The sequence below is a fragment of the Ochotona princeps genome, chromosome 2 (genome assembly GCF_030435755.1).
Source record: "Ochotona princeps isolate mOchPri1 chromosome 2, mOchPri1.hap1, whole genome shotgun sequence".
NCBI lineage: Eukaryota > Metazoa > Chordata > Mammalia > Lagomorpha > Ochotonidae > Ochotona > Ochotona princeps.
This window is the reverse complement of record NC_080833.1, coordinates 12,232,447-12,241,073: the sequence shown is the minus strand read 5'-3', so window position 1 is coordinate 12,241,073 and position 8,627 is coordinate 12,232,447. Positions and strand designations below refer to the sequence as shown.

Genomic DNA, 8,627 nt, shown 5'->3' with positions numbered 1-8,627 from the left:
TTCCATACCAAGTTATCAGAGAGACATTACAATTCAAAAGGAGCCTCCTAAAGCAACATGTTTAGTAAAGATGCCCGAACTGCAGTAACCAAGGTCTACTGCTATATAAGGATTACAGGTGTCTGGAGTCACGACACTTCTGAAGCAGATGTCAGCACTTAGACACTGTAGGTATTTACATTCCCCTGGGCTTTGGACTTGAGCACCCTGATACTGACATGCACGGCCTTTGAGCTCCTTTGCCAGGGAGATGTTGCTCCATTGAAGATTGCATTGTAAGTCTGCCACCCCATTTTCCCATTCTTTAAGATTCTTTCTGAATCAAAATCACATTTCAACCATGTACAAAAATGAACAATTGTGAGGTGGGCTTTTACTTACTCATTCATTAAATGTTTTCTTAATGATTGTAGAGAGAGACAGGGAGGGAGAGAGAGAGAGAGAGAGAGAGAGAGAGAGAGCAAGAACAAGAGAGAGAGTGACATGAAGAGAGGACTCCCACCTGCTCGTTCACTCTTCAGATCACTCCAATGACCAGGACTGGCTCAGAACCATCTCCCAAAGCTGGATCCATCACAGAGATGTCCAGCATGTGCGGCAGGAGTTGCCGGGCCATTACTGCTGCCTGTCCAGGTGTGTGCTGGGCAGAGCAGACAGTGACCCGCACCTAGAACCCAGCTTTCTTCCTAGGAAGGCAGACATCAGCCACCAGGCTAAGAGCTTTCTCTTATCGCCTCTGGAGTGTGTGTTTTTCAAGGAATTCTTCCACTTTGCCTTGCTTACAAAATTTGTTCATGAGCCTGAAAAATTTCACATGGGTGACCAGTTGCACAGGTTCAAGTCCCAGAGGCTCCACTTCCCTCCCCGCTCTGTGTTCCTGTGTCTGGGAAAGCAGCAGAACATGGGAAAGTCCTTGGGTCCCTGCCACCCACGTGGGAGGCCGAGATGGAGTTCGTGGCTCCTGGCTGTGTTTGATGTCACTAGGGACTGAAAGATCCTTCTCTCTCCATCTCTAACTCTGTCTTTCAAGTACATATGTCATTGAAAGAAACATAATTTATTTATTTATTTATTTATTTATTTATTTATTTATTTATTTTGCCATGGAGGACAGTGTGGCACAGGTGGCTGAGTTACAACTTGCAATGCCTGAGTCTCCTGTGCTAGTGACAGGCTTTGGATCACGGCGCGCTTTCATGATGCAGCTCCCTGATAATGCGTCAGGGAAAGTAGCAGAAGATGGCCCAAGGGTTTCAGTGCTTGCCACTCACGTGGCAGAACAACCTGGAGCTCCTGGCCTCTGGCTTGACCTGCCTAAGCCCTGTGGGTTGAGGCCTTTTGCAGAGAGCATCAGCAAATGGGAGCTCTGTGTCCCTGTGGCTCAGCCAGGCAAACCAAGGAGTGGGTGCTTAAGAACAGAAGAAAGGTGTTGTTCCTTGAGTGTGCAACACGAGGCTCTCACTTCTTGGAGCAGTGAGGCCTTGCCTGCAGGAACTCAGCCTGAGTCTCAGGGTGTGGCGCAATTTACCAAGACACACTCAGGGTCACCCTGCCGTGCATGGGCTCTGGGAGGATGGGGGTTTGGGAGGGCAACAGGGACCTGGCAGAGTTTAAGCAGAAGTGGAGGGAGGTGTGGCGCTGTGGCGTATCCACAGGTGGTTGCTCCTCCCTCAACACCTCTCTCGGCAGCACTTCGCCTCACCACGACATGAGCCATTCCTGTGCCCCGATCTGGCTGCTAGCCACGGGGCCAGGTCCGTGTCTATTCGCCCCTCCGCTTTTCAGGTCCCTCCCACTCCTCTCTACGTCCCTTCTGCCTACATGGTCCTATCTCTGCTTCCCTAGGCTTATGATGTAATATCCCTGGCCACAACTCCGTTTCCTCATCACGCCCAGGTCCCCAAGCCCCGCCAATCGCCAGCTCCACGTCCTTTCCCCGCCCAGGCCAGTTATCAACTTGTCCTACTCCGCCCCCGGTACCGCCCCCACGTCGAGGGACGGACCTCGAGCTTCCTGTGGGATCCTTAAAAGGGCGCAGCAGCTTTCACTTTGCGTCGCTCGTTTTCGGAGCCTCTAATTCGCACACTCCTTTTCAGAGTCCTCGGTCGCTGCACCTGCCGCCGCCACCATGTCCTGTCCCATGCCACAACGCCGGGCCGTGAACACGGTGCTGGGCGCCATGGAATTTGGGCGCCGCATGGACCAAGCCGCTAGTGCTGCATCGATGCGCGCCTTCCTGGATCAGGGCTACAACGAGATCGACACGGCTTTCTACTACGCTGACGGCCAGTCGGAGACCATCCTGGGCGGCCTCGGACTCGGGCTAGGCCGCAGCGACTGCAAAGGTAGCTGTGGCCCCCTAAGTCCCCTGCTCCACGCACTGCTGTTCCCGCCCCACAGGACCCGGCCCAGCCCTACACCTTCCACTTCGTGCACAGACCACTCCAGGCGCATCTGGAGCTTTGAGATGGCGCCTTCTGCTTCCCTGCCCCTTCTTCCCCTCCGGAAAGGTTACCCAGGGCTCATCCCTCTAGTCTATCTGGTAATCCCCCTGCCAAGCCCAGCTCTCGGTACTGATCATGCAGGGTCCTGGCACAGGGTTTCCCTTTACTCCAGACACCGCAGGTTGCCCTAATGGCCAGGCCAGCTGGATCCTTCACACCTGGTTAGCATTGGCACAGCTCCTAACAATCCTGGAACATAGTACAGATCTGTTTCCTCCCTGGCCCAGACTGCCCCCTCTATAGGCCATGGCTTTGCTCCCAGTGTCCTGTAGAGTTGGCAGTGGCATGAGCACCTAGCAGTCATGGTGGCCCCTGTACAGCATGAAGGAAGGGGACAGTGTTGGCTGTCTCTCATGTCAGCGTCTATCGGAGGCTACAGGATGCAACCTGCTCCTCCAGCTCAGCACTGAGCATGCCCAGCAAGGATCCCATCCCAGGCAGGCATGAAGAAGGCTGGTTAGAGAAGGGAATACTGTCCTCTGGAGGGTAGAAGGAGGTCACGGCTCGAGACTGGCATGGCTGGGGGGGCCAAGTGAGAATTAGGGTTCATGGGTGAGGAACTGGTAACATCAGTTGTCCAGCAGGATGTGAGGTGATGGGTGGAGCTGTATTCCAGGTGGCAAGTGACACAAGGGACTGATAAGGGGCAAGGGCAAGTGGAAATGCCCCCCTTGGCTATGATAAGTCCTGGGAGTGGCTTTAGCCCGGCCCGGCAGGTGCAGTGAGAACTCAGCAGTGTCAGCAATGTCAGTGTTGTGTGTTGGCCCCTTAGCTTCCTTCCTTGGGGAGGCATGGCCGGGTGAAGTCTCACCCCTGATCCCACTGCTCTGAGGCCCCTGCATCTCAGGGGAACCTCCCTCTACACACCCTGGCTACCTCCCAGGACAACTCACATCGGGTCCCTATTGTTGCTGCTGATTGTCCTGATCCTGAAATTGCTGGTGTCCTGATGAAATCCTTCTGCTCCATCCTTGAGGCTGGGTCACTGGGTCACAGTCCTCTTGGTTAGATCCAGAAAGGGTGGAGGAGGATGGAGCATGGAAATGTCCCCCGTGGGTGTCACCAAACCTCATTTCTCCCAGGTCAGAAGGTCCCCATGCCCAATGCTTCTGCCCCTGGCATTTGCTTGGCACATTGGCTCTGCAGCGAGCTTCCTTCACTTCCCAGGCAGCAGTCTCTGTCTTCCCTGTGGACTCTGGGAGTCAGACTCCAAGGAAGCTCCTGAGCTCCTGTGTGGCCTTGTCCCCTGTGCCCTGGGCTCCCTTAGTAATTTGTGCCCTGCCCTGCTCCCTAAACTCTCAGCAGGTGCTCATCCCTCAGCACCTCATGACAGGTGCAGCCAGTTCCCAGGCCATGGTGCAGGTGGCAGGACTGAGGCTCAGAGAGGCCCGGGAACCTTCTCCAGGTCCCAGAGCTGCTAGGGCAGAGCTGGGATTGCAGTTAGCTGTGTCTTTTCACTGTTGCACTGGACCGCGGGCAGTGTGTGACAGTTTACTCTGACCTCTATGTCTGATGTCTCGTAGTAAAAATTGCCACCAAGGCGCTCCCATATAATGGGCAGTCACTGAAGCCTGAGAGTGTGCGGTATCAGCTGGAGACTTCACTGAAGCGGCTGCAGTGTCCACGGGTGGACATCTTCTACCTACACATGCCTGACCACAACACCCCCATAGAAGAGACGCTGCGTGCCTGCAATGAGCTGCACAAGGAGGTGAGGGCCACCTAGCCCTGAGGACAGAGTGTGTCCCTCTTCATCCTGACAGTAGTGGGGGAGTAATCATGGCAGTCCCTGAGTGGGACTTGGTGCACATCTACCCACCATATAACCGCCCCCCACCATGCTCCCCTTGCTGGCTTCCTGTCATACACTAGTGCTGAGCACAGTCTCTCCCCACAGGGCAAGTTTGTGGAGCTGGGTGTGTCCAACTACTCCTCCTGGGAGGTGGCTGAGATCTGCACCCTGTGCAAGAAGAATGGCTGGATCCAGCCCACTGTGTACCAGGTGAGGGCCAGCGCTCCACAGCTCTGCTTGAAATGGGCCCTGATGCCAAACAGAGGACCCCTAGCATTGTGTGCTGTTTCAGACCCTCTGAGTGGCTACTGGGTGAGGTCTGGGAGACATCCCAGCTCCTCAGCCTGACCCAGGCAGCTCCTCCCTCTGTGCTGGCTGTGCACTGGCTCCTCCCTCCTGCCTGGCTTTGCCTGTCAGCCTGGGGCAGTGCTGAGTCCCTGGGAGAAGTGTTTAGGGCTCCCCCAGGTGGCTGTTCCCCAGGAAGCCTTTCCCTGTGGTTCCCAGGAGCCCCAGTGCACAGGCCCTCCCTCACCTCCTCCCCCTTCAGGGAGCCAGGATGTGTCCCTCTGGAATTGCATGCTGGGCACTGGGCATAACATCCTGTGGCACACTGATAGCCTCTTTCCTTGATGGTCCTGCTTCTTGCACCTTGCTCTAAACATCTGGAGTGGAGGGTCTTGTCCCTCTGCTTCATCGTCCTTCTGGGGATCTGAGTGTGACACCCAGCCCATGGGTGCCCATCACCCTGGCATGGTTGGGGTATTCCTCAGTGAATAGTACTTGCAGATACCTGTGCAGCTGGCATCTCTCCCCACAGGGCACGTATAGCGCCATAGCCCGGATGGGAGAGAAGGAGCTGTTCCCCTGTCTCAGGCACTTTGGTTTGAGGTTCTACGCCTACAGCCCTTTGGCCGGTATGTGGTGCTCTGGGCACAGGTCCCCCGGGTGAGAGGGCAGGCCTGGTCCCTTGTCTGCTGCTACCAGTGCCCGAGGGATGCACAACCTGGATGTGGGAAACCAGAGGGTCTGCGAGTAGTAGGACATCTTCTTCCCTCCTGAGGTCTCCCCACTTGAGAAGTCTGGCAGCCTCTGGGAAGGTCTTGGGCCAGGGATGTTATGGTGGCCTTCCTGCAGGTGGGTTGCTGACTGGCAAGTTCAAGTTTGAGGACAAGGATGAAAAAAAGTCTGAGGGTCGCTATTTTACAGATCCATGGGCCGATGTTCTCAAGAACATGTGAGTTGTGCTGTCTGCAGAGGGCATGTCTGTTGCTTTCTAAGGGCGGGTCCTTCCTGCTGTACCAACTCAACACCTGCATGGGGTGTCTGCCTTCTTGGGGCTCCTGTGAAGTATGACATCCCAGTTCCGTGTGGTCTTCCAGGTCCTAGATCTGCCCTTAGCAGTCACCTCCTGGTGGGAAGAACTGAGACTCTTGGTGCAGGAGGCCTGGCCTCTGCCCCGTCTCAGCTGCTTTGGGCAGGTGCCTGTCTCTCAGGTCCAGAGATGTCACTGGGGCCTCTGGGGAGGGAGCCAGCAGCCTGGGGAGGAACCTCCATGCAACAGGTGTGGAGTGGGTCAGGTACCTGGTTAGCTTTTTGGCTTGTTCTCCGGTATCATCTCATGGGCCTTTCTCCTCTGTCCAGCTACTGGAAGGAGGAAAACTTCAAGGGCATTGCCCTGGTGCAGAAGGCCTTGCAGGCTACATATGGATCCAATGCCCCCACCTTGACCTCAGCCGCCATTCGCTGGATATACCACCACTCCCAGCTGAAGGTAACCCCGCGGAGCTGACATGAGGTTTCTGCCTAAATTGAGGGGGCCAGATTTTATATTCTCCGGAAGCTTCTTTTGTCACATGGTTTGCTACATTCTGGAAGATGGGCCCACAAACATAGAGTTCACCGTGAGTGTGGCTTTATGCACCTGCTGTTCCATGATGCTGATGCGGAATGGCAAGTGCACATAGCTATTGGGGGGATGGAATGCTAGCACCACGGTAACTGCAAACATATCAGTCTCTGCTGTCCTGGGAGCTGGGTCTCTGTCTCTGAGTCAGCCCTGTGCGAGGTTCCTCCTGTCTTCTGCTCAAAGAACAGAGTTAAAAATATATTTATTTGATTCTTAGAGATCCCTTTTTGATGGAAAGTTTCAATGAGTTTCAGGTGCTATGCCTTTCAAGTTGATTGAAAATAGTGTAGAAATATGAAAACAGATTTTGAGGAGCCATCACTGGGGCTCAGTGGGCTGAGCCAAGGACTAATTAGAGCCTCCCCGTGATCAGCGGTCTGAGTCTTGGCTGTTCCACTTCTGAGCATGCTCCCTGCTGACGCTCCTGGGAAATGGACAGAAGATGGTCCAGTACATGTGCCCATGCACCCACATGGAGACCACATGGATGCAGTGGCAGGCTCTGCCTCTGTGCTGGGTGAGCCCTGTCAGTGTCTGCCTGTGGGGTACTGAACCAGCAGGTGGAAACCCTCTGTCTCTATGGCGCTGTCTAACTCTGACCTTCAAATGAATAAATACATCTTTAGCTAAAATCTGAGTTCCATACATGCCAAGAGTCTACAAGCAATTCATGGACAATTTGTAATATTTCATAATACAAATCTTGAAAGCATTTCCAAATCAGGTGACCGTAACAACTTGAGCTTCTGCTTCCTGTGTCCATGACCTCTGTGATTCCCCCTCATGTGTAATCAAGGCTCACTAGGGCACGCTGAGGGCTGAGTGTGATCTCTCACTCCCTTGACCACACTGAGAGTGGAGGACACGCAGGCTCAGAGAGGGTAACTAGCTAAGCCACGTTTGCTCAGCTGCTGGGTGGCAGGGCCGGGCTCTGGACGAAGGTTGTCACAGGCAGGGAGTGACAAAGGCAGAGCTGCCCAGGCCCCTTGGGTCCTCTCTGGCCCAGGGACCCAGAGCTGGGTGGGCTGTAGGGCTGGGCAGTGAATGTGACTGCAGCCCCTGTGCTGCGTGAGCTGATGTGTGCTGTTCCCTGCAGGGTGCCCAAGGGGACGCGGTCATCCTGGGCATGTCCAGCCTGCAGCAGCTGGAGACGAACCTGGCGGCCGTGAAGGAAGGGCCCCTGAAGTCAGAAGTCGTGGAGGCCTTTGAGCAAGCCTGGAACCTTTCAGTTCCCAAAGCTGCCAACTACTACTTCTAGGCCCTGGGTGCTTCAGGCTGCATTGGCCTGTGTATCACCCCATTTATTCTCTCCTGAACCCCCCTCTCTTCCACTGACCAGTGTGGTCTCTGAACATCTCGTCCCTGCGTGCTCCTCTAGACTCCCCTGCCTTGTGTCTTTACAGTGTGGGATGCTGAGACCGAGTCCCGCACACAGCAGGGCCTGTGGAATAAAGCTGCCCTGCCCTGGCTGCAGCTGGGCTCGGGTGAACCCACCAATGTGTCTGCTGTGCTGCTTGCAGCTTGTTCGCTGCCTGCCCTGGCTGCTGAGAGCGGGGCTGAGCACAGCCTGGGTCTTCAAGGGCAGAGCTTGGGAAAGGTCCCACCAGAATCTCTCTCAGACCAGGTCCCTGATCCTCCCTGTATTCTCTGGTGGCCAAGGGGCGCTCTGTCTCCCTCAGAGTGAGAAAAGGGGCTCCCTGCTGCAGGACGCTCTGCCTCAGGGCCCCTCTTCAGGGCTTGGCAAGGGGACACTTGCAACAGGTGCTGCCAAGAGTGTCAACAGCAAGAACGGGGTCCCAGAGCCAAAATCACACTGAAGAAAACAAGTGGAAGGCTCATCTTTCCTGATCTGAGACTGACTACAGAGCTACAGCAGGAGACAGTGTGGAATGCCTGTAGGATAGACACGGGTCAGAGTACTAGAGCTGTGAGTTCTGAAATGCCCCTGCCCGGGCACTGTGAGTGGGTTTGAGAGAAGTGGGGAGAGAATTGTCCTCAGCCTGGGGTTCTGGGATGACCAGTATCCTCAGGCAAATGTCTGAGCTTGCACACCTGGCTCACACCATCCCCCCCGATCAACTGCACATGGATGCACCCCCAAGTGTCAAGGCTACATCCTGAAACTCATAGGGGAAAACACAGGAGTAAATCTTCACAACTTTGAGCTAGGCAGGGATTTCTTAGGTAAGTCACGTGATGTCAAGGAAAGTAAAGTAATGAATTGGACAATAAGCAGACAGTTCAACTCACAATTTTATATTAACAGTTAAAAGATTGAGGGTAGTGATGTATGGATGATAATTGGAGGCTTGGAGCTAGTGCTGTGGCATGGTGGACTGGATTTCCACCCATGGTACCTGGAAATCCATGTGAGTGCCAGTTTGTATCCTGAGTGCTGCACTTCTGATTCAGCTCCCTGCTATGG

At 54.7% G+C, this 8,627-nt stretch overlaps 1 protein-coding gene across 1 annotated transcript; it reads left to right on the top strand.

Moving 5' to 3' along the window:
- The first annotated feature begins 2,071 nt into the window (after window positions 1-2,071).
- On the top strand, window positions 2,072-7,494 carry LOC101527326 (aflatoxin B1 aldehyde reductase member 2-like). Its single transcript, XM_004592423.3, has 7 exons — window positions 2,072-2,345; window positions 4,028-4,215; window positions 4,402-4,506; window positions 5,114-5,210; window positions 5,431-5,530; window positions 5,938-6,067; window positions 7,299-7,494. The coding sequence occupies exons 1-7, from the start codon at window positions 2,129-2,131 to the stop codon at window positions 7,458-7,460; spliced, it is 999 nt and encodes a 332-aa protein (XP_004592480.2). The 5' UTR covers window positions 2,072-2,128; the 3' UTR covers window positions 7,461-7,494.
- The last annotated feature ends 1,133 nt before the right edge of the window (window positions 7,495-8,627 follow it).